Genomic DNA, 26343 nt, shown 5'->3' on the forward strand with positions numbered 1-26343 from the left:
GCATGTCTGTCTACATCCAAATTTCCCCTCTTTATAAGGACACACCAGTTTGGTTGGATTAGGGCCCACCCTGATGGCCTCATTTTGCAAAGATCCTATTTTCAAATCAGGTCCCCTTCACAGATCCTCGGGGCTGGACTTCAGCATCTCTTTTTGAGGGGCCCAGTGTGCTCTCAACTTGTGGTATCTTGTCCTTCTCCTGAGATGCGTCAGGGTGTGAGGCATGGTTCCCCCACTTCAGCGATGAGATGTGGGGCCCAGAGAGGCCAGGTGACCTGTTCAAGATCACACAGTCAGCAGCTTACAGGATTCAACTCCGAGCCAGCTTCTGGAGAGGCCCGTGGCCCTCTCTCTCCTTAGGCCGTGGACCCCACGCTGTGCCCTGCAGTGGCTGAAGGGACCCCAGCCCCAGAGTCTGCACAGGGCAGGGGGAAGAGAGAGCTCAGCCTGCAGGGGAGCGCTTTGCCACACCACAGGCCGCCCGCTGACTCTCCCTGGATGTATTTCTTTGCCCTTCTCCCCTTGACTGTTCCAGGGACTCTCGTGTTCTTGTTGCACGGTTCAGTTTGCTCCTCAGCCATCGGGCCTGGGATCCTAGAGGAAAGGCCTGGCCAGGTTGCAGAGGACACCCCCGAGGAGGCGGTTTCCCCACAGCCCTGCAGGAGAGAATAGGGGTTCTTTTCAAACCTAGACAGATGGGGTGCCAGGAGCCAAACTGATGTGGCTTCCCAACTGGAGAAACAGGTTTAATGACGCTCCATCTCTTCAAGGATTTGAAACCCTCTTCTTTTTTTGAGATGGAGTCTCACTCTGTCACCCAGGCTGGAGTGCGGTGGCACGATCTCGGCTCACTGCAACCTCCACCTACCGGGTTCAAGCAATTCTCCTGCCTCAGCCTCCTGAGTAGCTGGGATTACAGGCACTCACCACCACGCCTGGCTAATTTTTTATATTTTTAGTAGAGATGGGGTTTCACCATGTTGGCCAGGCCGGTCTCGAACTCCTGACCTCATGATCCACCCGCCTCTGCCTCCCAAAGTGTTGGGATTACAGGCGTGAGCCACCACGCCTGCTCCCTGAAACCCTCTTCTAACAGGACATCTTCACCTGTGGTGGCTTGAGTCTCTTCTCAGAATAGTGTTTTCAGATGCACAGAATGAAATATAAAGGGTTATGAAGGAGGCCAGTGAAATGGAACCAAGTCCTTCTGGACCACCCTGAGTGAGGCAGCCCTGCAGTGTAGACTTGGAGAAAGGCAGGTAGCTGGAGCCCAGGCAGGGTGGCCCCGGGTGAGCATGCGACAGGGCAGCTGGTTAGAGGGTTGAGAGCCCGCTCTGCTGTCTGCCAGGCGCCACCCCGGGGCCAGTGAGGAGGTGAGAGTGAGGATAACAGCAGCGACAGCAGATGGCTCCGCCGTGTACCCCTCTCCCAGGTGCTGTCCTCAGTGTCCCGTGACTGTCCCTGGGAGGCGCTCATTTCACTGCCATTCACAGGCTGGAGCCAGGTGCTAGACTTCCGGCCAGTGAGCTGGAGCCGCAGAGTCTGTGCCCCGGCCCCTGTCCAGAGCCTGTCCCGACCCCAGGCACCATCAGGGCTTGCGGCTGTCATTCCCAGGCGGCCCTCCCTGGCTGGGCTCCTGCCACTGCCTCCGGCTGCCACGTGCCGCGGACGGCTGTGCCTTCTTTCTCCAGCCAGCTCTGCCTGCTTCATCACAGCGCCGCGCTCTGCTGCCCTGGCCCAGGTGCTGTGTGCTGGCCTGTGCACTGCAGCTGTGATCTGGACTAAACGGCGCCTTTCCCTGTGGGCGCTGTGGCCCTGGGGAGCAGCCTGGCTCCATCCATCCTGTCTGTGTCCCTTGTCAGGCATAGGCTGCATATGCATTGTAGGCCATCCCAGTGGACTGGAGTTTCTCCGGCCCTTAGAGAGGGTGATGGCCCCGAGAAGGCAACCTACGGTCGGGGTTGGGGGAGTGGAGACGGGAGATGTGACTGAGGAACTGGCAGGACCTGGGGACCAGAAGGATGGGCCTCCTCAGAGGGGATGTGAATCTGCCTGCCAGGGGCCTGAGGGGTCCCTCCCTGGGTGAAGGAACACAGAGGGGACAGGTCTCATTGGAGTTGTAGTGGGTGTGAGCTGGGGAGACGGGAGAGCGGGCGGTGGGGTATAGCAGGTAGCCAGGCGGAACGCGAGAGCAGCCTGGGCTGGGGTCTCAGGGTCTTGGTGCTGCCCTTGTCCTGCTCCGGGCACTGTGCTGAGAACGCCTGGGACCAATGAATCTGGCAGCACAATGGACAGGAATCTGACAGCAGAGAGGCCACGTCCCTCAGCTCTGAGCCACCCCATTCAGCTGGTCCTGCGGCCAGGGCTGCCTGCAGTTAAGATGCAGGCTCAGGGACAATTATGTGGCCTGGAGATGAAGACCCCCGGCAAGTGGAGGCAGGGGATGAGCTGCAGGGTCTAATGTGGCTCTCCAGGCATCTGCAACCTTGCAGAGATGGGGAGGTGGTGGAAGTGTCGTCCCATGTCATAGGCAAGGAGTCTGTGGCTGAGAGAGGTTCAGGGGCTTCCAAGGTGGTGAGGCTGGTAAGCTGCAAAGGTGCAGAGCTGCAGGCAGAACCTGCACCCTGGGCCCTGGTGCTGGGGCCTGAGCGGCTTGCAGGGGGTGCATAGGGGCTCCCAAAGAGAAGGAGTGTTAGCCTCAGCATTCACGGCAGGGTGGCCGCCCGTCTTCCAGGTGATCATGCTGCGCGGCTGATAGGACACTTTCTCACGCACATCTGCTTCCCCAGGACCAGTGCCTGGGATGCCCTTGGTCTCCTTTCACAGACGGGAACTGGGGACTGCATGGTGTCAGGGGACTGCAGGCAACTCAAGTCAGAGCAGACCCAAAGGAACAAAGAGGAAAAAATTAAAAAGGCAGAAAGCAGGCCTGGTGCGGTGGCTCACACCTGTAATCCCAGCACTTTGGGAGTTCCTGAGGCGGGCAGGGCTCAGGAGGGCACTCTGCTGGAGGGTCTACCCAGCCGAGCTTCGGGACTGCAGCCTTAGGAAGCAGCAGAGCTCCCCAGTTCTTTAACCTTGTTGGCTGTAGGGTCTGTATGTGGCCAGGGGAGAGTCCTGGCCCCTTGCAGCCCCCAGGCTGCTGGGAGGGGCGGTGGGGAGCGAGCAGCTCTGTGCATGTTCAGACTAAGATTACGGAGGCCCTGCCACGTGCTGGCACCTGGCATCCTCCCACCCGGCCAGGGAGCCCCATCGCTCTCTCTGCCTCTCTGGGTGGGCGGAGGGCCATCTGCCCACTGTTCTAGCTTTTTATTGATTGATTTATTTTGAGGTGGAGTCTCGCTCTGTCACCCAGGCTGGAGTTCAGTGGCACGATCTCAGCTCACTGCAGCCTCTGCCTCCCGGGTTCAAGCGATTCTCCTGCCTCAGCTTCCCGAGTAGCTGGGATTACAGGTGTGCACCAACACGCCCGGCTAATTTTTATTTTTAGTAGAGATGGAGTTTCGCCATGTTGGCCAGGCTGGTGTCGAATTCCTGACCTCAGGTGATCCCCCCACCTCGGCATCCCAAAGTGCTGGGATTACAGGTGTGAGTCACCGCGCCCAGCCCGTTTTGGCTTTGAGACATACTCTCGTCCCTGCCAGGCTCCCTGGCAGCCGGGTGAGTGCCTTCAAGGTCCAGGTCCAGTGTCATCTAGTGACCCATGTCCCATGCCCTCCGGCTGGGGCAGGCTGTCCCCCTCCAAGCCAGCTGTCTTGCAACTGTCGTGAATTCATCTGTAAACACCAGCTGAACACCTACTGTGTGCTGGGGCTGTCTAGTGCTCAGCACACTATGGTGAAGAAAAGCGAATCCTTGTCCTTGAGGACACTTAACTAACCACATGGGCAACCGCCGAGGGTGAAGGCCAGTGGGGCTGCAGAGGTTTTGTCTTTCCTGGTCCCACACAAAAGCAGGCTCGTGTCCATGTGACACCGTGTCCCAGCACTGAGCCCAGGGCTCAGGACACGTTTGCTGAGCGGATGCTTGGCTGGCAGCTGAGGCACCACGGCCGTGATGGGGCAGCGGGCAGCCCAACCCCGCTTCTCAGACATGTGTCTTAGTGGCCCGAGAGCTGCCTGGGCAACAGTGGGGCTTCCTCATATCTGTACCCTGAGCTGTCTATGCAGGACCTTGGGTACTAAAAATAACTAATGTAAAATGAAGGTCACTTATGAATATGGTGAAAAATTAAAATGTTACCAAAAAGTTGCCCAGTGAACAGTGATGCTCCTAACCTCTCGTCCCCAGCTGCCCTTCCCAGGTTCTTCCAGAGACAGTCTCTGCGCATGCTGTGTGTTGGGGGGCTTGCGTGTGCGGGTGTATCTGTGTCTGTCCTGCTGCCTTCCGGCCACCCCTGACGGTCCCGCCTTTGCCCACAGGTCTCCGTGCTGGTCCTCTTCGCCCTGGCCTTCCTCACCTGCGTCGTCTTCCTGGTCGTCTACAAGGTGTACAAGTATGACCGCGCATGCCCCGATGGGTTCGTCCTCAAGGTAAAGCTCCGTTTTCCCCCAGAGGCCCTGGGACGCCTTTGCACCCCATGTTCTCTCCCTTGAACTCGAGGCTGCTCCTGCCGTCTCCCCCAGCTGGCCCAGGGACAGGCCTTAGAGCAACAGAGGGCCAGTGTCAGGAGTGTCCCTGGGAAGGCCCACCTGGAGAGCAGGGCAGGTAGGCAGGGGGCACGTGAGACCCACAGGAAGGAAACTTCTGGACTTGGCCCCTGGGAGCTGACCTCAGCAGTCCCGGGAAGGGCCCTCCTCGAAAGTGGGCCCAGCCAGGGGCTGCCGTGGGAAATGCCCAGGATGATACCTACCAGGTCCCAGCGGATTGCTCTGGGGGAGGGAGAGAGAGGGGACCATGTCCGCCACATGAAAGAGGAGAGGACGTACTGGGGGAAGCCAAGTCCCACAGAGAGGAAAGCCTTGCCCAAGGCCACACAGGGAATGGGGAGCAGGGCTGGGGGGCACACCCACCCTCCTGACCCGTGTCCCTCTCCTGCCTGTCCCACCGCGGGAGCCACAGTGGTGCTGGGCTCTCTACAGGCCTGGAAATGCTCGCTTTGCATATATAATGCTCATTCCCAAAAGCCCACAAGTGGCATGCAAGGCAAAGGGATTAAAGAAAGGGAGGGGAGATATGGGTGGAAAGAGAAGACGGAGCCAGGGAGGCCTGGCCATGCATCACTCAGTGACGGGAATACGTCCTGAGAAACGCATTGTTAGGCGATTCCGTCATTGTGCCAGCCTCACAGCGTGTACTGTACACACCCGCGCGGCCCAGCCTGCTGCACACCCGGGCTGGAGGGTATGGCCGACTGCTCCTAGGCCACAAACCTGGACAGCATGTTGCTGTACTGAACAAGGTAGGCAGTTGTCACACGATGGTAAGTATTTGTGTATCTAAACGTAGAAGAGGTCCAGTAAAAACATGGTATAAAAGATAATGCATGGTCCACCTGCATAGGGCAGTTCCATCATGAATGCAGCTTGCAGGACTGGAAGCTGGTCTGGGTGGGTGAGGGAGGGAGTGGGTGGTGAGTGAATGTGAAGGCCCAGGCATGACTGTGCACTCCTGTGGAAGGAGTGAGCGCTGGACACGTGGGCTACACTTGATTCATAACATATTCTTTCTTCAGTAATAAATTAACCTGAGCTCACTAACCTTTTTACTTCATAAACTTTTTTTCTGTGTATGATGGAGTCTCGCTCTGTTGCCCAGGCTGGAGTGCAATGGTGCCGTCTTGACTCACTGCAACATCTGCCCTCCAGGTTCAAGCGATTCTCCTGCCTCAGCCTCCCGAGTAGCTGGGATTACAGGCACCCACCACCACGCCTGGCTAATTTTTGTATTTTTAGTAGAGATGGGGTTTCACCATGTTGGCCAGGCTGGTCTTGAACTCCTGACCTCAAGTGATCCACCCACCTCGGCCTCCCAAAGTGCTGGGATTACAGGTGTGAGCCACCGCACCTGGCCCATAAACTTTTAAAATTTAAGTTTTTGACTCTTTTGTAATAACACTTAGCTTAAAGCTCAAACACATTGCACAACTGTATATTATTTTTCTTCATGTGCTTTTTCTATTAAAAAAATTTTTATTTTTTTACTTTCAACACATTTTTGTTAAAAGCTAAGGACACAGACACACGTTAGCTAGGCCTGCACAGGGTCAGGATCAACAGTATCACCACCTTCTGCCTCCACACCTTGTCCCACTGGAAGGTCTTCAGGAGCAGTGACAGGCACAGGGCTGTCATCTCCTAGAATAACAATGCCAGGCCAGGTGCGGTGGCTCACGCCTGTAATCTCAGCACTTTGGGAGGCCTAGGTGGGCGGATCACCTGAGGTCAGGAGTTCAAGACCAGCCTGGCCAACATGGTGAAACCCCCATCTCTACTAAAAATACAAAAATTAGCCAGGCATGGTGGCGGGTGCCTGTAATCCCAGCTACTCGGGAGGCTGAGGCAGGAGAATCGCTTGAACCCAGGAGGCGGAGGTTGCGGTGAGCCGAGATCGCACCACTGCACTCCAGCCTGGGCAACAGAGGGAGACTCCGTCTAAAAACAAAACAAAACAAAACAAAACAAAACAAAACAAAACAAAACAAAACAAAACAAAACATTGCCTTCTTCCAGAATCCCTCTTGGAGGAGCTCCTTGAGGCTCTTTTAGAATTAACATTTTTTTTTTTTAATAACTAGGCATAGACTCTAAAATACTGATTAAAAAGTATAGTATGGTAACATAAACGAGTAACATAGGCATTTATTATCACTGTCAAGTATTATGTTCTGTATGTAATTGTATGTGCAAGACGTTTATACAGCTGACAGTGCAGGGGGTGTGTGTACACGAGCACCTCTGCAAACGTGAAGAGTGTGCTGTGTTCCATCCACACAGTGGCTGCGAGGTCACCAGGCGACAGGAGTTTTCAGCTCCGTGACAGTCTTATGGGGCCACTGTGGCATGTGGTCCATCGCTGACCCAAATGCTGTTATGCCACGCGTGGCTGTAAAACACGCTTGCTGTGGGCTCCCGTTATCCATATACTCCGTAGCTGGCTCTGAACTTCCTAGAGTCAGTGTGAGATGCTCATTTCCAGGGCTTGGCACTGCTGAGATTAAAATAAAGCAGGAGAAGCCAACTGTTTCCAGCACTGAGCACGTGCACAGGGAAGCCTGGCTTGGCAGCTGTCACTGGGTAGCTTGGGTTTGGGTTTCGTTTAGGTTTTGTTTTTTGCTGATATGAGGACGCAGAGTCCTTATGCGATTAGTAGGAAAGGCTGGAATTCATGTTGTCCAGCCCAAGTCCCTTTTTCTCCTTCCACGTCTTGCTGTCCTTCAGGCTCCCGACATTCAGCTCTTCCCTCCTTGGGCAGGCACGTACGTGGCACCCACCCCATGCTAGCAGCTCTTGCTATTGTTCTAGGCGCTGGAACACAGCCGAGAGCCAGTCAGGTACAGCCCCCTGCCTTCACAAGGCTCTTACATTCTCAAATGAATGGTGAGGAAGTCAGTCACACTAAATGCGAAGGCTATAGACAGATAGGAAAGAGGGCTCAGGGGTTGGGCATGGACATGTGGGCGGTAGTTTCTAGAAGGATGGTCCACATTGGAGGAGCGGGTCTCCAGGAGGTGAGCCAGGGATCTTGCGGGTCTTGGGGGAGTGTGCCCAGCCGAGGAAAGCCCCCACCCTTACACTCATGTTTTATTCAGCAAGCCCCGCCCATGCCCTAGGCTGGGGCTGGGAGAGTTTGAGTCTGTTTTGGAGGCTGAGAGGACACCAGGGCTTTACAACAAACAGAAGCAGAGGGTGCGGGGTTCAGGGAAGGAGGGCAGTGCTGGCTCTGATGTGTGATGTTAGAGGAGCACAGAGGGAGCAGTGGGCGGTGGGGGCATGCTGGTGGGGGTGTGCTGGTGGGGGACCAGCCGCAGGCACAGGGAGGCAGCGGAGGATGAACCAGCTTACAGCCAGACCGGGTGCACCCTGAGTGCCAGGCACAGGCCCCTGGAGGAGGGGGAAGTGATAGGGTGATCTCTCGGGTCACCCGGGGAGGCTGGAGGTTGGAAGGGAGAGACGGGGCAGTGAGATGACCAAGGAGACTGCTGCAGTGGCTGAGGGAAGAGAAGACCAGGGCACTAGGGATGGAGGGGAGACTGCAGACTGGAGGACTGATTTAATCTGGGAGGCAGAGGAGTAAAAGGAGAGGGCCTGGTGCAGAGCTAGCTACTCAGGAGGCTGATGTCATGGAGAGGGAGCATGGGTAGGCCCAGGAGCTGGCCCCGAGCAGGAGAGAGGACAGCAGAGGACAGCTTCCTGGGGGGCCGGAAGTCCCCACCGAAATGGGCTACTTACAAATAACTGAGGCCAGCGGCTTCACCAGCTGCCCTGGAACTTCCTTCCTGGCTCATCCTCCCTGGGCCTGGAGCAGGTTCCCCATGGGGAGGAGGGGGTGGCTGCAACTGCCTTCCCCATCCTGCAAGCCCAAGTCCCGCTGGATACCTGGCCTGGGTGGGAGATGACCCAGGAGATGAAGCCCCGGTCCTGTGCCCGGCTGCAGATGAGACTGGCGGCCACAATGGAAGGGGCCTGGCACCTTTTGTTTGAAAGGCGATCCAGGTGATTCCCATCCACGGCCAGTCTTGGGAATTGGGAGTCCCCTGATAAGTTGTTCTGGAGTGATGTCCTGTAGGACTTTGGCATTTTCCACTAGCATCTAATGAGGGGGTGTCCTTTCCAGAGAAGGCACCGAGGAGGGCCAGGGAGCTGCTGGTCTGTATCCAGCTGCCCTTGGCCGAAGCTGGAGAAACGAGAGGTGTGAGCTCATGAAGTCCCCCTGCCCTCTTTCCTCCATATTTGTGCATGTGCTTGTCACACACCAGCGCTGGGCAGCTCTTGTGGGGCTTTTACACATTACTCATGGAATGCACCCAGAAGCCCTGTTAAGTGGATGCTGTTATATCCCCCTTTTACCAGCGGTTAGAGGGTGCACAGAGGCTCTTCGTGGAGCCCCAGGTCATGCCCTTCAGTTCACTTGGTACAGTCAGCATGTGCGGTGTTTACTAAGTGCCTCCAACTGTGTGCACGCTGGACTCGACACCTTGAGGCAGGGACCTCAGAGCCCCAGGCAGTGGGGAGGGGACAGGCTCTTTCTGGGCAGCCACTCCCAGTGGCCCCAAGCTAAGGCATATCATGAGGAGGGTCAAAAAGGCAGACGTGGCCTGAGAGGACACTAGGTTTCTACCTCTGCCTTTAAAAAAAAAAAAAAAAAAACAACAACATGAAATTACTACATGAGTTTTATAAAAAAGTTTTAAACATAATGGGGAAAGTGCCCCAAATCCCATATTTTTAAACTGGCTCTTCCCTTTATATTGGCCATTCTTTTTTTTTTTTTTTTTCATGTAGAGACAGGTTACACGTTCTTGCTATGTTGCCCAGGCTGGTCTCAAACTCTTGGGTTCGCTCAAGTGATCCAACCTCAGCCTCCCAAAGTGCTGGGATTATAGGCATGAGCCATCGCACCTGGCCCTTAGTGGCTATTCTTTTCCGGTGCTGGCTGAGTGCTGGGTGCTGGGAACACGCTTAGCTACCTCAGTCCTCCCATGCCCCACAAGACAGGTCCGTCATCAGCTTCACTTCAGAGGTGAGGGAATGAGGCCCAGAGATGGGAACCTCCCCAAGCTCCTCCACGTGCAGGCCCAGCTGAGTCACGCTCCCCTCGAGGCACACGCCCCACAGGTGAGGGCGGCTCTGTATGAGATGGGTATGGGGGGCAGCGGGAGCATCTCAGGAAGGCTTCCCCGGCCCATCTGCGCTCATGGCAAGGCCTCTGCGTTCTGCTTCCGCTGGGAAACCCCCTGGGGTGCTCGCCACCACGGGCACCAAGGTGCCTCCCCAGCCTTGCCTTTGGGCAGCCACGTTGTGTGGGAGGCATCTGGGGACTCCATCTGTCCTTCTCCCTGGGCGGGGCACCTGGAGGGCAGGGCTGTTTCTGAGCCATCTCGTATGCCAGCCCTGAGCGGGGCCGCCACTTCACAGGTGTTGGCCGCATCAGGTCTTGCAGGGCTCTGCTGGGTGCCGAGGTGGGTGGGAAGAGGGGAACCTGTGGTCCGTTTCCCTGAGGGATGACGAGCGGTAGATGGAGAGGACAGCGTGAAGGGGCGTGGCGGCGAGGCTGCAGGGGAGTTTGTCTGGCCAACAGAGCCTTCCGGATGCACGTGCTGCCGGTCTGAATGGGCTGTTTGTTCTGTAGCGTGTCAGGTGCTTCCCGACCTCCTGGTGGGGCTGAGATCAAGACGCTGGTGATAAAAGTGCTGTACCTCGGTGGTGTCTTTTGGCTTTATCTTTTCTGTACACCCTGTGACCTGGGGCACATCCTGGCTTCTTAACTTGAGCCACTGTGCATTGACTTGAGTCCTCAGCAACACGGCGGTGTGACTTATTAGGCGCATTTTATAGGTGAGGGACCTGAGATTCACAGGGAAGACACTCCTCACGTGAACTCAGCTGGTACGGTGGGCCTGACTCCAAAGCTTCCCTTCTCCTGTAGCGCTGCCCTCCTGCCAGTGGCAGCCCCTGAACACTGGACGAGGGGCAGTGTTGGTGAGAAGCACATTCCATTTGTCATTTCTCTTTTGAAAATAGCTCTTTGCTCACAAGGGCCTTGCAGGTGTAAAGTATTCCCATCTTTAGACTTCAGAGTTCAATGAGCTGGTAACAAAGAGAATGGATTCCCCATGGGGGCTGGGTGGCATCAGGAGCTGATCCCTGTACACCTGCCTTAAGCCTGTGGAGGTGAGTCACTCACCTCCGAGGACAGGCTGCAGCCACAGCTGAGAAAAGAGGGAAAACACCCCCGGCCCCGCCTGAACCACAGGGCCTGGCCTGCAGGGAATGGGGGTGTGGATTTGCTGCCAGAATCCGCTTCCTGATAAACCTCTGTAAGACCCAAGTGCTGTCTCGAACACCCCCAACCCACGGCCCCTCCCCACCCCCTCACCATCTTCCCAGCCCCTAGTCATGACCACCTAGTGGCTCTGTGTGCCAGCGCTGGGGCACAGAGCATCACATCTGATCTGTCAGCCACCACCTAAGATAGGTACCACCCTCCCTCTGCAGAGGACGACACAGGCCTGCCACTTCCTGACGCTACAGCAGCATGAGCTCGGATTTTCTGAGTGAAGACCACGGGCAGGGCAAGGGGACCAGCAGGGCCGATTTCAGCAGTGCTGGGGCCTGGGCTGTATCATGCTCCTTTTGGTGGTCCTGGTACCTAGCACAGAACTGGCATGAGCTAAACCTGATGGGCAGCCCACCTGCTAACCTCACTCTGACATCCTTTTCCTAAACATACAGCAGGCATCCAGCGTAAGAAGTATCCAGATGGAGACAGGAGCTCACTCCCTTAGAGAAAGAACAAGACACGCCAGATCACACTCAGACCTCCAAATCTGCTCATGCGAGAGCTTTTCTATGTCTGAGATCCCCCTTTTTTCCTCTCTCAGTGAAAACGTGTTTAGCCCTGTGTCTGCTCCTGACACTACATAGCAGCCAGGCGACGTCACATGAACCCGCACGTTGGAGGGGCCTCTGGATTCAGAGCGTTGGCCCAAAGTGGCCCCACACTGGGTAGAAGATGTTGTGTAGACTGCGGCCTTAGCCTTGGTTCCGTTTGCAGCCCTGACTTACGGGGCAGGTGTAGGCTTCCCTGAACTCAGCTCCTCCTCTATAAAATGAGCTCTGTAATTGCTGCCTTTGAGGGCACCAAAGGGTGAAACCTCCGTGAAAGCTCCAGTGAGTGAGGTGGTCAAGTCAAGCTGGGATCCGTCTGTCCGGCCAGTGTGCCCCACCGCAGGGACTGGATGAATGTTGGCCGGATTTAAAAGACAGTTCTGACCAGCGCCCCCTGGGTAGAGCTTATTGTAAGGCCTTCCTTTTCTCACTCTTCTGTTTTTGGGTTGGGTGGGAAGTCTTGGATCGGTACCTTGGGTGACACGGTATGGGGTCATGGAGTTGAGGTTGTAGTCACCTGTCTGGGTCTCACTTCCCCCATCTATAGAGTGGGACTAGTGGAACTCACCTCACAGAAAAAGAATGCCTGAAAAGCATCCCGTACATGGTCAGTATGAGAATGACAGGAGGCAAATGCAAACCTGAGCAGTTCCCTTTTCCCGCTTGGGGGAGATGGGCCTAGACACAGCAGGACAGCCTCAGGAGCTGGCCCCTCAGGTGGGGAGCCCAGTTAACCTGCCTTTAGCTTCAGAGGTAGAAAGACCTGCGCTCGGGCGAGGAGGTTCCCCAAGGCGATTCCCTGGTGTGTTGTGGGCAAGCCAGGTGCAGATGTCTCCTGCCTGTCCTCACTCACTGGTGCTGCAGCCACTGCTGGGAATCCTAGCGTTGGCCTGAGGTACCTGGAGATGTTGAGTCATCAAAGAGATTCCGGATGTTCACCACCCTGTATTTACCTGGGGCGGGGAGAGGAATCCAGCACTTTGGGTGGCAGAGGTGGAAACTGTAGGGTTTTCTTGGTAAGTCCCAGGAGTCGGTGAGTGCTGTGGACTTCGCCACGTACCAGCAAAGTGGCCTTGATCACTTTGGACGGTGGACTCAGTAGGGCTGAACCTTAGGCTTACTGGGGAGATGTTTAAAAATACTGATTACTGCAGCACAAGTTTGCCGAGTCACACTTTTGTGGGGAGGGCCTGAGAATCTGGAGTTTTTAAACCCTTCCCAGGTGACGGTGATGGTGGCTAAGGCTGGAGACCCCTGACTAAACTGCAGTCTCACTTTTCCTATCTGATAAAGTGGCCCTTCTTGGCTGTTAGCGTAATTGCTTTGGTTGCTTAGACACACAAATAGTAGCGGCTTTGACAAGGTGGAAGGTTTATTACTCTCTCACACTAAACTCCAAGCTTGAAGGCAGTGTGGCACCCATGAAGTCATCCCGGAGCTCCGATTCCCTGTCTCTTGCTGCCCTGCCAGCCCCCAGGGCTTTGTCCTCTGCATGGTCAGAGCTGGCCCAGAACGGGGCAGAAGGGTGGAGGGCAGGTAGCTTCCCTTTAAGGGCCCGGTGCAGAACTGGGTTGGTTACATCCACTTGAATCCTATTGGTCAGAAATCAGTCAATGGCTTCATCTGGCTACAAGGCAGGTTGGGAAATGTAGTCTTTAGGTGGGTGCCACATGCCCTGGCCAACTCCCTGGGGAGAATGGGTAGTGGAAGACAATTAGCAACCTCTGCACGCCTTCCTTGTGGGGACGGTGTGGGGTCCCCGAGCTATGTGAGCACACTGACCGCCATGCCCACTTAGTGCCCCACCAACCCCAGTTCTAACTGCGGGGCAGTGGGTTAGGTCTGCTCCTGTCCTGCCAGGCCACCAGCCTTGGCTGCAGGACCTTAGCCTTTTTTGGGCCCTGGACTCCCAACAAGCTGATGACAGCAACGAACTGGTCTCCCTCCAGAATGCCCATACAACAGAATTCCACATACAACCCTAGGAGTCCTTGGCCTCTGCAGGGTTTGTAGCCTGTAGGGGACAGCTTCTGGCACCCCTACCCCTCCTGAGCTCCTCAGCAGCCTCCAGCTGCTCCTTGGGTCACCAGGCCCCCTCCCAGCTCTTCCAGTACCGCTCTTCTGACTCCTGCCCCAAGGCCTCTCTCCGCTCTGGTTTCCTTTGCCTTGAGTGCTGCCCCTCCCTCATCTCACCTAGCTAAGGTCTGCTGAGAACCTAGCTCAAGGGAAGCCCTTCTCACTTCCCTTCCGTCCTCATTTGAATTGGTTGTTTCTGGACATGTCAGAAGTGTCGTTGTTTTCCAATTGATTAAAAATGACAACTAGTGCAAGATCTTCAGTGAAGTAAGGCCTGCTGTCCCATTACACTGGCGCCCTTGGAGCCCAAGTGCCCGTCTGCCATGGCACCCACCAGCCAGTCTATTAAGAATAATCAAGGCCAGGCTTCCCCTGTGCTGTGCTCTCTGAGGGCAAGATCCATGCCCGTTTTTGCTCATCACTGTATCTATTCCTCAAGCTCAGGGAAGGTGCTCAGTAACTGTTGGCTGCCAACTGGAGACACACTGGCACCCCCGCTTGCACCGACGCGTGCTCTTAATGGCCTCTTGTCTTTCAGAACACCCAGTGCATCCCAGAAGGCTTGGAGAGCTACTACGCGGAGCAAGACTCCAGTGCCCGGGAGAAATTTTACACAGTCATAAACCACTACAACCTGGCCAAGCAGAGCATCACGCGCTCCGTATCGCCCTGGATGTCAGTTCTGTCGGAAGAGAAGCTGTCGGAGCAGGAGACTGAAGCGGCTGAGAAGTCAGCTTAGCGGGATTGGCAAGTTCCTTACAATGTGTCGCTTGCAAATAACAAAGGGACTTTGAGGGACATTTCATTAAATATAATTACTGATACTTTAGAGGTTACTCATTTACGGTGCAATTGCTTCTGTTTGCTAATGCTGCTTTGCAAATAAAACTTGCTGCCGACCACCCATGGGCATAAAATCAAGTGCATTTCAGCATTGCCTAAAGAGCTCTGACACCACTTTTCATGTTAAGATCTTCATTTAGCTCCTTTACTGGGATTTATTGGATGCTGTCAAAAAATAAATTTACACTGGATATGCCAAGGGTTTGGATCTCAGATAAATGCATTTTATGGAATTGATTTTCTGAACCCACCCTGTCTGCAAACCTTCCTCCACAGCCATATCTAGAGTGAGCTCTCGCTGTGCTAAGAGCAAGCCTACTTCGCATTTCTTCCTTGGCCATCAGCGGGTAACAGTGCTGACTGCTGCCAAGGTGCACTGTAGTGAGTGGCATAGAGAACGAGGGGAAAGACCCACCCGCCCCTCCCTGTGCTGACTCCTGAGTCGGGGTGGGACGGCCCTGCAATGTGGCAGGCTCGGTGTGGATTGACTACTCTCTCCCCTCTGACTCTGGCATTTTGATAAGGAGGGAGGGGCACCACCCATCTGGGTGGAGACAGCTGGGGTTCGCTCCAGTGTGTGTAGACTGGCAGAGCGTGTGAGGGAGGGGGCTGGGAAGAGACGGGCCGTGAGGTGCAGAACTCTCCCTGCAGGTAGTCTGTCTGCTCTGTGATGTGCTGATAGGAAAGAGCCCCCACTGGCCCTCTGGTTCACTTCTATTATGAATAAATTTGCACCAATAGCCCCGTTAGTTTTTAGAGAAATGAGCTGGGTGGGAAAAGTGGAAATGTAATTTCTGGTAAGCTAGAGCTACTTTAATTTTTATTCTATGAAACTGATATCCCTTGATGTGGGAAACAGGCAGGAAAGGCTGTGGGGTGGGGGTGGGGGGGCTGGTGTGGCACTGTGCAAAAGAATGACAAATTTCAACTCACGATCTTTGTAAGAAAATTGTTCCAGTTTGAATCTTGATATTAAAGTTTATGTTTACAAAACTGCCAGTTAGATGAACCAAGTGTGTTAAACAATTAAATAGAAAAAAGACATTTGCAGACGTTTCTTCTATGTTATTGAATGTGTTGTTTCTGATGTACATGTCAGAAGTTTCAGTTTTTTAGTAGATCAGAAATAAACGACAAATAGTGTGAGATGTGTTGTGAACAGGCATGGTGACCGTGGTCAGCGCCACTCTTGTTTCCTGAAATGTGCTTCTAAGACAGAAAATATATTTTCTCATCAAGGGTGTCTGGAGACACAGACCGTGACCTTGGCACAGCGGTGTGCATCACAGAGGCATGTGCTGAGAAGGGCGTTGTTAAGCTGTGGAAAATGACTCAAGAGCAATAAATCAGTGCCAAAGCTTCCCTGCACATCTGAATAGAGACAAGTGAAGCCCACGTGTGCACAGTGCAGAGGCCGAGCCAGTATTTCCCGGTAGATGTGGACTTTATTGACTGTGAATTCATTTACATGTAACTTCTGACATTTCACTCTGTGCAAATAAAGAACACGAGGATACCCGAGCTGCCCAGTGGACTGTCTGTACACACACGCATTTCACCAGGCGCAGTGCAGACTGTCTCATGCCCATGTGGGCGCTGGGATGCTTTCTGCACAGACGTCTCATGCCTTCAATTACACATAGGTGTTCCTGTTTACGCTTCCCGGAGGTCAGAAGCACAGGCATGAGAGAAGCAGGCCCGTTCTTCCGTGGCCCACTTCCTCCTTTGAACAAAGGCTCCTTGGACCCAGTGGTGGGAAACTGGCCCTCCCACACCCCCTGCCTGCTCTGGGGACAGCAGTCTTTGGAGGAGTCATGCTAGGCAGCCCCTCACTGAGGGCCCCAGTCTCCCCTGCATTTCTTCCCTGATAGGAGACGGCTGGGCTGCCACTGAATTTCTCAACTTAGACTCATTGACAACACATTAAGGGGCTGTAATTATATTTATTAGATTAACAAGGCAGATGTGAATTTTCTCTTCTATAATCCAGGGAGTCTGTGTATTGGTTGACTCAGACAGACAAGAAGCCACAAGGAAACAAAGAAGTAATCATTTGTTGAGAGACGTTATTAACTATGATCTTCCCTGAAGCTACCGGGATGGGAAAGGTCAGTGTTTTCCTTTGAACCCTGAGACGATTAGGGGTTCTCGAGGCCTGCTGTGCCCCTGCTACTGGAGCAGCCCCCCTGCCAAGGCAGCCTCAAGTTCAGGAGCAGCTAATCACCAGCTCCCTCAGTCTGTCTTGCCTGATGAGGGCTACACAGGCTGCCTCCCATTGGTGTGCACTGTTTTCTTTTTCAGCTGCTGAATGGGCTGAACACCATCGGCCTGGGGTATCCCTTTTTGGGGAATACATCTGTCTGTCTGAACCTCTTTCCCTTCAAATGACACTGTGATAAAATCTGGTCATACCATGCTCCAGCACCGGAGGTACATGAAAGCACGCAGTCTGTGAGCGCCCATGAGGACTCTCGTGCTTGGCCCCCGTGGCCCAGGCTAGCTGTCGTACCAGTCAAGGAAGAGCAAGGAGAAGGAGCACATCACGAGGAAGAAGAGGATCCACACGCGGAAGCCAGCGTTGTTTTTAATGGCCTGGGCAGGGATGGGAGCACAGGTGTTTTTATCACACAGGATTTTGGTTTGAGCAGCCCTGAAATGCCCCACTCTTCCCACGTGCTCTCCTGATCCTGGCTGTAACTATGGGTGTCGTTCCATCTGTGCTTACCTTGAATAGATGGATGGCTTAATTACTAAGCAAAACCACAAACTGGGTTTGAGATCCACCAGAAGACAAATGGGTTATATTTCCCTCTGTTTGGCCATCATTTGGGTCCTGCACAATTCTCCCTCAACACAACTCTCAGAATCACTCCCTTCTGTCCCAGGGTTAAACGCCCTGAGCAGAGTGTGACCACAAGCTTTGTGTTTCCCAGTAACACGATGTCCGTGGTGACCCAACCCTGAGGGCTGAGCTCGGGAAACAGTCCCCTCGACAGGATGGCTGTAGTATCCTCTGTAAGCAAGGGCCAGGCTCTGACCCCTTGGTGGGGGCCAACAAGCTCGTCTACCCATGTGCATCCCTGGACATGGGGAGCTGGCCTGACCCTGCCAGGAGTACCCCCACCCACCCTGGATTGCTCCTTTGGAGGCTGGTGAGCCACTGCCTCTCGAAAGCAGTCGGAGGTGGGCAACGGGTGGTGGGTCTCATGAACACACCCAGCTCCGCTGGAACGGACCATGGTCTCACGGTCACACAGTTTTGTGATCAGCCTTGTGAGCTCTGCCCAGCAAGGCTCCTGGGCAGCTGTGCCGGCGAGACTAACACCCGCTGCTGGGACTCAGTGCTGCGCCACATTGCACCTGGGGAACCCAAGCAGTGCCTACCTCTCTTATGTCTTCGTTGCCTTCCTTGATATTTTCAGTTGCCCCCACAACTAACTGGTGAATGCTATCAATCTCAGCTTCCTGTGGAAGAAAAGATAAATACAAGTTGCGTATCCTTTATCCAAAAACCTGAAATCCAAAATGCTCCAACGAGCATTTCCTTAGAATGTCATGTCAGAAAGTTTCAGATTTTGGAGCACTTTAGGACTTCACATTTTGAAGTTTAGGGATGCTTGACCTATACAGCCACTTCCTCCTCCCTGAAGCGTATATCATGACAAGAACAGTAGCCGTCACCAAGGGCAAACGGCTTTACTTGCATAGCCACAAATCCTCACAGCACCCCAAGAAGTAGGTATTACCTCTGTTTTATGAAAGGGAAACTCACGGCTCAGAGAAGTTTACTAACTTGCCCAAAGTCACATCACACAGCAACCAAGTGGCAGGACTGAGATGAGACTTTTTTTTTTGAGACAGGGCTTAAACGATCCTCCCACTTCAGCCTCCCAAGTAGCTGGGAGTATAGGCATGTGCCACCACGCCTGGCTAAATTTTAAAAATTGTTTGGGGGGGGTCTCACTGTGTTGCCCAGGCTGGTCTCGAACTCTTGAGCCCACACCATGCTCCCGCCTCGGCCTCCCAGAGTGCTGGGATTACAGGTGTGAGCCACTGCGCAGGGCTGAGACCCCAGCTTGTTGCAGTGCTCCTTCCGCCGCACCTATCATCCCTCCTGCGCCACTCGCTGGTGACAGGGACAAAAACCTAAGAGCTATGGTTTGTGGAGCAGCCACCATATGCCAAGGGCTTCCCTTCTAGTCTCTCATTTCTTTCTGAAGTCCACAGAAGTAAGCTTTAAAATGTATGTGCTTCGAAATACATATGCTAGCTTCAAAAATAGTGCTTTGTGTTTTACTATCATATCTCTTAAAAAACAGGCTAAAATTTAAAAATCAAAATAGGATGCAGGATGCTTACAGAAAACGTTTACTCCAAACAAAGCCTTGAAAAGCGTGGGATAACACAGGGGGCGTCTGGCCCCGCAGGAGCAGAGACAGTGCTAGACGTCCTTACAAGCAGGAGTGCCTGCTTCTCTCCTCCTTTTGGTGGTGGTGAAGCTGCTTCCTAACAGGGTCGGGGCAGAATGAATGCTAGTGTGGATTTTTGGAGAAACCTGACTGACACATTGTAGGGAGGAAGGCAGCATGTGGCCTCTGATTCCCAGCAATGAATATTACTGGGATGGCTTTGCCTTACCGTCACCGCTTTTTAGAGAATCTCGAAGTGTGAGCTAAGTGCCCTTTTTAGAGAGTCTCAAAGTGTGAGCTAAGTGACCACTGCCAAGGTTCCAGTGAGAGAATCAATATGAACTACAATGCAACACTGATGAAAAAAGCAAGAAAGACACATTGTTCCTCAGGACTTAGAAACTCCTGGTGGGCTGGGCGCAGTGGCTCTCGTCTGTAATCCCAGCACTTGGGGAGGCCGAGGCAGATGGATCACCTGAAGTCAGGAGTTCGGGACCAGCCTGGCCGAGATGGTGAAACCCCGTCTCTACTAAAAATACCAAAATTAGCCAGGCGTGGTGGCATGCCTGTAATCCCAGCTACTCAGGAGGCTGACTGAGGCAGGAAAATCGCTTGAACCCGGGAGGAGGAGGTTACAGTGAGCCAAGATAGCAACATTGCACTCCAGCCTGGGCGACGCAGCGAGACTCCGTCTCCAAAAAAAAGAAAAAGAAACTCCCGGTGAGCCAAGGCAAGGCTCTGCCTATGCTCTGCACGCCCCTCCCAGGCCCCCTGGAGCCACTGGGAGGTTTGAAGCAGGGTAGTGTTATTAAAAAGGGCAACTCCTATGAACCCGAACTTCCAAACCGCTGTTAGACTTAGTGTACCTCATTTACAATGATTTCACTCTGTCTGTGTGGTTTATGGAAAGTCATTTTGTGAGGGAAGTATCTTAAGTCACGTAGCCCAGTTTAACATACTGGAGAAAATTTTGTCTTTCAAACGTTCCTATAGTGTTTAGCTGCTAAAAATAAAAGGGCAAATTTATCAGGTCTCGAAAAGTTTTGCCAGTTATTGGCTGGAAGAATTTCAGAAAATTCACTTGAAAAGAACAATCCTATTTCCCATGCAGACACCATCCCTGAGGTGGCATGGACCTCGCGTTGTGAGAGGCCTGGGTCTGAGCTCCTGTAAGTCTACGACTGAAAAGCAACTGCCCGTCAGCATCGTGCTGGGTGCTTCTGGAGTTCTCTCTCAAACAGAGAACAACCCTGCAGGAGTCACTCCATTCTACAGATGGGAAACTGTAGCCTGGAGGGGCTACCTAGCTTACCCAGCACATCCAGGACCCTGACTGCCAGGCCTGGACTCTCCTCCCACGTGCCACCCACCGCATGAGCCACCACATGGGGTGGTCAGTGGGTCCCCTGTGGGGAGTTCCTCCTCCATCACACGGGTGCAGAGGCAGCTGTGGGTAGTGAGAGCTTTTCCCTGAGGAGCTCTGCGCACGCACACCTGCTAGCAACACATGGCTCTGCTCCTGGCTGCGTAGAGCAGCAGCCTTCGGGAAAAATGTGACCGCTCTCAAGTACATTCCCCTTTAAGTTAAAACGTACAGCTACTTTGTTTTTGTTTTTTTACCTGTTGCAAAACCTTTTCCGTGAATATCTCTTGGAGTCTGGAAATCTCAACCACTCTCCCTTCGATTTGCCTTCATAAAAAGAATAGATTACATATTAACTATTAGCACTTGGTAATCTAACAGGACTGTTACACATTTCTAAAGAAATCCTATCTTCTACGTGAAGGTGGGAGAGACAGAGGGGGCACACTGTGTCGGCCAGGGGAAGAGGAGATGGGAGAGGAAGGCGAACTCTCCTTACTGGGTCACCTTCCCTGTCTCCCGGCATAGCCTAGCACACGGGTCTTTTTGGAAGTCCACTCTACCATGCCAACTGACCCTCAGTCCCAAGAGGTGGGTGCCTGCAGTGCCCTTTGCATTCTGTGTCACTGCTTGGGGACTGGGGAGGGCCTGGTTATGCCCCAGTTACAGAAAGCAGTCTCCAGTAAGTTGTCTGCCTAGCCTCATCACCATGGTAACACATGGTGGGGATTCAGAAGGTCAGAATATGCTGATGATCCAGCTTTGTTACTGCTTAGCAGGTTAAAGAAAAAAGTGTATTTACCTTCAAACCAACTCCCTGTTCCAAGAAAAAAGCTCCTCTGATTCATTAGAAAATGCCATATCTTGGTTTGGCAACGGAGTGTTCTGTCAGATCTGAAACACTTGGGCTAGCCATCTTCCCAGTGTCAGGGGCAGCATGGGTTACCCTGGGGGGTGGGTGGGGGCCCATCTATTTAGAAACGAAAGTTGGCCCAGGCTGAAGTCAACTGCTGTTCCAGCACAAAGCAGCAACAGCAAGTGGCAGGAGGCAAAAAGTGGTGGGAGCTGAGCTCCTGGCCAGGTGGAAGCAGAGATGAATCCCAACAGTATCACAGTGGCAGGGGGCAGGGGAGGAGATGTGGGAAGAAAAGCCAGTGAGTATCTGGGCATGGGAGAGTAGCGGGGCCGGGGCGGAGAGTGAAAGCTAGGCTGTCGGAGGAGGACTAGGAGGTCCATCTCTGAGGGCAGAAGGCGAAGAGCCCCTTTGGAGGCTGACACCTACGCTGAGAAAGTCCTCAGGCTGTGTGAGTGCAGCATCAGGATTGATTTTATTTGGGGGACATGTCCACAACAGGCTCTGCAAAGTCCTGGGCCTTACTTTCGGCATGCTCCAAGCCTTCCCACAGAAACTAGAGGCCAATGGTTGCACGTGTGGGTGACCAAGGCCTTACCTTCTGCGTTCCTGACTCCCTGGTGGGTACAGTACAGGAGCAGGTAGACCCCAGTGGAGCCATTTGCAGAAGAGGGCTTCCCTTGGTTAGCTCCCCTTCACGAGGGCCCCATTTCATTTCAGAGTCGCTGTGTGGAAATAGCCCGAATGGTGGTGGAAATTACACGCAGGTAATCTGTAGTCACTCCTGCATCTCTTGGGGTGGGAAGCACCTGGGCCCCCCGCAACAGTGGCAGCAGGCAGGAGGTAACCCACAGGCCCACAAGCTGAGGGAGTTGTGGATTCAGGCCACATGCCCACCCCAGCCCAGTCAAAATGGCTGAGGGGGGCTGCACCAGCCCAAGGGCCCCATGTGGATGCCTGAGCACCAAGGTAAATAAAGTTCCTAGTTCCTGGAAAAGTTGTAAAGCAGGCTATCAGCTCACAGAGGAGCTACAAACATACCTCACTTCATCAAACAAGCTGTTCATTTCACCAATTAGTCGCTGATTTTCCTGTTCAAACTGTGAGGAAACAAACACACTCAGGATGACATCATACTGAACTTAGGCAAGAGTCTAGCAAGAAAGCGGACCTACGCTCCAGGAATCACTGCCGAAGCCCCCGTTTCCAGCTGCAGCAACGTGGCAGCCGGTGCTGGATGACCGTGAGCATTAATGTGAACAACGTCCCTGCTTTCAGGAGAAAGTTTTAAAAAAGCAGCTGTGCTGCCTGGTAATTGACTTCTCCATCTCAACCACTGCACTCCAGGGGTGCAAGCTGACTGCTATGGCTGTAGCTGTATCTACCTACCCGCTCTCCCCTGGGCTCCCACGGCCTGCTTCCTGACTCTGGTGCCATTATTAAAAATTCTTTTGTTGTTGTTTTCTCTCATGAACTATACTGAAGGACTATATATATTTTTTAATATGGAGAAGGATCTGGTGTGGGGAGGGTCTGGAGGTGGGCAGCTTGGCCGAACTGCCTCTGGACCCCTCTGACTTCAGAGCCATGCCCCTGGCCACTCCACTGCTCAACAGGGACAGAGGCCCAGAGCCAGAGGAGCGTGTTTCCCAGTGCTCAGGCTGGGTGAGGACGGGTGCCCTGACACCAGGGATACATGGGAGCTTCTTGGAGCTGAGTGAGCTTGGCACAGACAGTTGCTCTCCCGGCCATTCTTGCCAGTTTGATATGGGCCAAAGAAAAGGATGGAAGCTCCTGAAACTCAGCACAGAGAATGGACAGGAACAGCTCCTTGCCCTCACCGCAGGTCCCCACAGCCCTGCCCTCGTGTGTCCACTCAACTCCTGGATTGTGCAGGGAGTCAGGGGCGTCCTGCATTTCCTCCCCGATGCATCCCGCAGGCCCCACTTCTCCAGGACACCTACCCTGGCCCCTAAGCTCAAACTTATTTCTCATATTCCTGTCCTTGGCCTACCATTTCCTGAAAATATCTTAGGATAGTAGCGCCCGGCCGTCCCTTTCTGCCTTGTAATAAACTGTGCCCATCCCAAACTTCCTGTGTCACTCTGAGCTTCCTGAGGGTGGGAACTGTGTGGAATGTAACTTTGCAAAGGCATTCCAGTTATTCTTTCTTTCATATTGATTAAAGCTGCCGTGAAATCCACAAATATTTTCTGAGGCATTCTGTAAGCAGGAGTGGGAGGGACAAATACAGGCGAGCTTCTAGAGGCTCCGAATCGACTGAAGATCTGGCTTATCATTTGCTTAGTAAACCAAAAATACAAGGGAAACAATGTTTATGGGAGGCAGCTGATCACCATGGGCTATGCTGGCACCTCATGCAACAGCCCGACCTTGTTGCCATTGTCCTAGGGCGGAAATGAGTTGCAGGGTCTCCCCAGCAGCCTCCTTCCCGCCCAGGATCCCTCCCCTCCAAGTACCCCAGCTGTGCTCTATGCAGGCGCTCTTCACACACGCACCCCTTCCTAAGTCCACCAGTTTCGCCCCCCGCACAGGCACTTGCTGTATTCAGCCCTTCCCCTACTGTCCACATTCTACCCTCATCATTTCTCACTTGCCTCCAACCTGTTATCCAATCCTTGGTCAAAGTGATCTCAAGTGCTGGTCATGCCAGAATGCCTCATGCTGGCCTTGCCCACTGGCCCTACAGATCAGGTCTAGGGCACACTGTTATCCATGCCCTGGCCACACGACATCTCCCACCTCAGCTCTGCTCTGACAGGCTAGCTTCCTGCCTGGCTGCAGAACTCCATGTGGTCCCTCAAAAACCCCAGGCATCTTCCTAGCGATCTGATACCTCAGGGCAGACTGAATCACCTTCTCTTACTTCCTCCCTCTTGTCACCAAGTTCCCCTGTACTTGGCTCTTCAAGGACATTTCTCACACTTGTTCAGGGGGCCTGTCTTCTCTCTGTGGAGGGCAGCTGTCCTCCTTTGGACCCTGAGCCCAGCCCAGGGCCTCACACATGACAGGACAGCAGTTCTCGGCCCTGGCTACTCCTCAAAACACAAGGAGGCATCTGCTGCACTCCAGACCTACCGGGCCAGAAAACGGGGGGAGGGGGCAAAGCTCTGGGAAGGGGGAGGTGCCAGGAAAGCTCCCTGCAGGACCACCTCATCCACAGCAGAGGGCCATGCTGGCTGCTGACACAGAATTGCTTACGGCCCCTTTAATTAGGCAAGACAAAGGCTATTTAAGAGAATAAAACTTCACTTTTGAGTTTGAAAGTATCCGCTCTGTTAACTTCAACAGTTACTTAAGAGGACAGTATTTAAGGAAAACAGTATTTAACTAAAACATGCAGGCACCAATTCACTTTGGCTAATTCAGGTACTATTCAGCTTTTCTTGGGTGGCGGCATTTTCTTGAATTTTTCTAATGACAAAATATGGCCCTGGCCCTGACCTTTTAACTCCACAGTCCCTTTTATGCTTTGAAACTGTTCCTAAACAAAATTAACTAGTGGTTTGGGGTGATTCATTCCTGGACTGTTCCTTGGGAACAAAGCTTTTCTTGTTTCCTCCCCAACTTGAGGGCCTGTGGTATAAGGCACTTAGGTGCAGCACCTCCTCTTAGACCTCTTTGTAATTGTTACTTCTGATAGCTCCATGTCCCCCCTCCACTGCAGTCAGGAGTGGGATCAGATGCTGGCTCTAATTTCCTTCCGCCCCACCTGAAAAATACCTAGTCCCTAGAGGAAGAGAAGCAGGTGCCTCAAGGATCAAAGGTGCTAAGGGCTGAGGAGAGAGGTTTGCCAGCGGCCAGGAGTTTTAATGGACAGCTGCCTCTGTGTTTAAAAAACAAAAGGCCTATTTCCCAGACAACTACAAGGTCACTATTACTTAAGGAGGCTGGCAGGGCCCAGGACAATTAGGTCATGGCAAGGCTGCTGACAACATTGACTTGTACCAGGTTTCAGGATGGCTTCCAACACTGTCTAAATGGCAAACCTGTGTGCCTCCCTTTGTCTGTTGCCAGGTGGCAGGCATAGTGGTGGATGTACCAGGTAGATATGGGAGCCAGTTCTGGGGGCCTTAATAGGAACCCTGGGGCAACGCTGGGCCAGTCACTGGCTTCTGGTGGACCTGTCAGTTTCTCTGGGGACAGATGTGGTGATTCTTATCCTTTTCTGCCTCACCCTGAGGATGCAAAGCCACGGCTGGACTTCCAGCCCCTCACCTTCTACGCAGTAAGCTGTTTTGGAGGTAATAATCTCTGGGCATCTCTGTCTTTGTCACTAAAATGGGGATAGTAACAGTACTTAAGTAGTAGGGTTGTTAGAAGGAATACATGAGTGAATACATGTGAGTTGTCTACCAAAGTGCATGGCACATAGTAAGCTCTCAGTGAATGCTGTCTATCATGATTTAATCTCTTGGGCGTCAGTTTCTGGACATGCAAAATAAGTGGTCAGATGCTGTGGGACCCCTTCTACCCTCTAGTCTCAAAATCCTAGAGGCCTGCTGTGGCTCTCAGCCATTTCAATCTCCCAGACACTGGGAAATGCACCCATAGCATCTTCTTCCAGAGCTCGCTGAGCCTCAGTAGCTAGTATCTGTCTCTTTGTGGCCACACTTTGCAAGGTGCGGTGCTGAATGAAAGACCTGGTCTCCAAGGTCAGCACGACAGACGGGCATCTAGATGCTTTGTGAAGACAAACCTGAACACAATCAAGGAAATTCTCATTTTCCTATGGAATTGCAAAGGAAGGTGAGAGGCCTAGATGGTGGGTACGGCGGGCAGGGTGGGCCCTCCATGCATGGTGGTTGCCAGCCGCTGCTCTGGGCTCCCTGCATTGGCCCATCTGCTCTACACTGTTAAGGTCTCTTACCAAAACACAATGCTTTCCTTCAGCTAGACCAGCACTCTCCCCCACCCTCCAACCATGGCAGCACAGCATCATGTTGAACAGCCTAGGACTTGGGACCTATGTGACCTTGGGCTGGTGACTTAAGCTCTCTGTAAAACGGGGCCAGCAATACTCTCTCCATATGGGTTGCATAAATGAACATATGCTGAAGGGCTCACAGCAGTACTTGGCACATGGTATGTGTCACATGCGTGTTAGACAATATCATTATTCAACTGCTTTATCCCATTTAGAAGTCAGTTAGACTTTCCAATCGAGCCCTGCTAAAAGGTTTCTAATCTGGTTTAAAGGATACAAATCCACATTGTGAATATATTGTT

General features: G+C 53.3%; 2 protein-coding genes across 7 annotated transcripts in view; one reads left to right on the top strand and one right to left on the bottom strand.

The window, feature by feature from the left end:
* The window catches only part of NSG1 (neuronal vesicle trafficking associated 1), a 31989-nt gene extending 17322 nt beyond the window's left edge, over positions 1-14667 (top strand). For all 3 annotated transcript variants that reach the window (XM_058430317.1, XM_032135938.2, XM_032135937.2), the window contains exons 4-5: positions 4422-4532; positions 14164-14667. In XM_058430317.1, coding sequence (XP_058286300.1) covers positions 4422-4532; positions 14164-14364 — 312 coding nt within the window. In that variant the 3' untranslated portion in view covers positions 14365-14667. The remainder of the gene's footprint in view (positions 1-4421; positions 4533-14163) is intronic.
* Positions 14668-16391: 1724 nt separating this feature from the next.
* The window catches only part of STX18 (syntaxin 18), a 120548-nt gene continuing 110596 nt past the window's right edge, over positions 16392-26343 (bottom strand). For 3 of the 4 annotated variants that reach the window (XM_058430316.1, XM_032135935.2, XM_058430315.1), the window contains exons 8-11: positions 22135-22193; positions 20498-20567; positions 17853-17933; positions 16392-17060 (exon numbers count right to left, since the gene is read on the bottom strand). In XM_058430316.1, coding sequence (XP_058286299.1) covers positions 16965-17060; positions 17853-17933; positions 20498-20567; positions 22135-22193 — 306 coding nt within the window. In that variant the 3' untranslated portion in view covers positions 16392-16964. The remainder of the gene's footprint in view (positions 17061-17852; positions 17934-20497; positions 20568-22134; positions 22194-26343) is intronic. The other variant, XM_032135936.2, reaches the window with a different exon arrangement.

This window comes from Hylobates moloch, unplaced genomic scaffold, assembly GCF_009828535.3.
Source record: "Hylobates moloch isolate HMO894 unplaced genomic scaffold, HMol_V3 SCAFFOLD_17, whole genome shotgun sequence".
Classification (NCBI taxonomy): Eukaryota; Metazoa; Chordata; class Mammalia; order Primates; family Hylobatidae; genus Hylobates; species Hylobates moloch.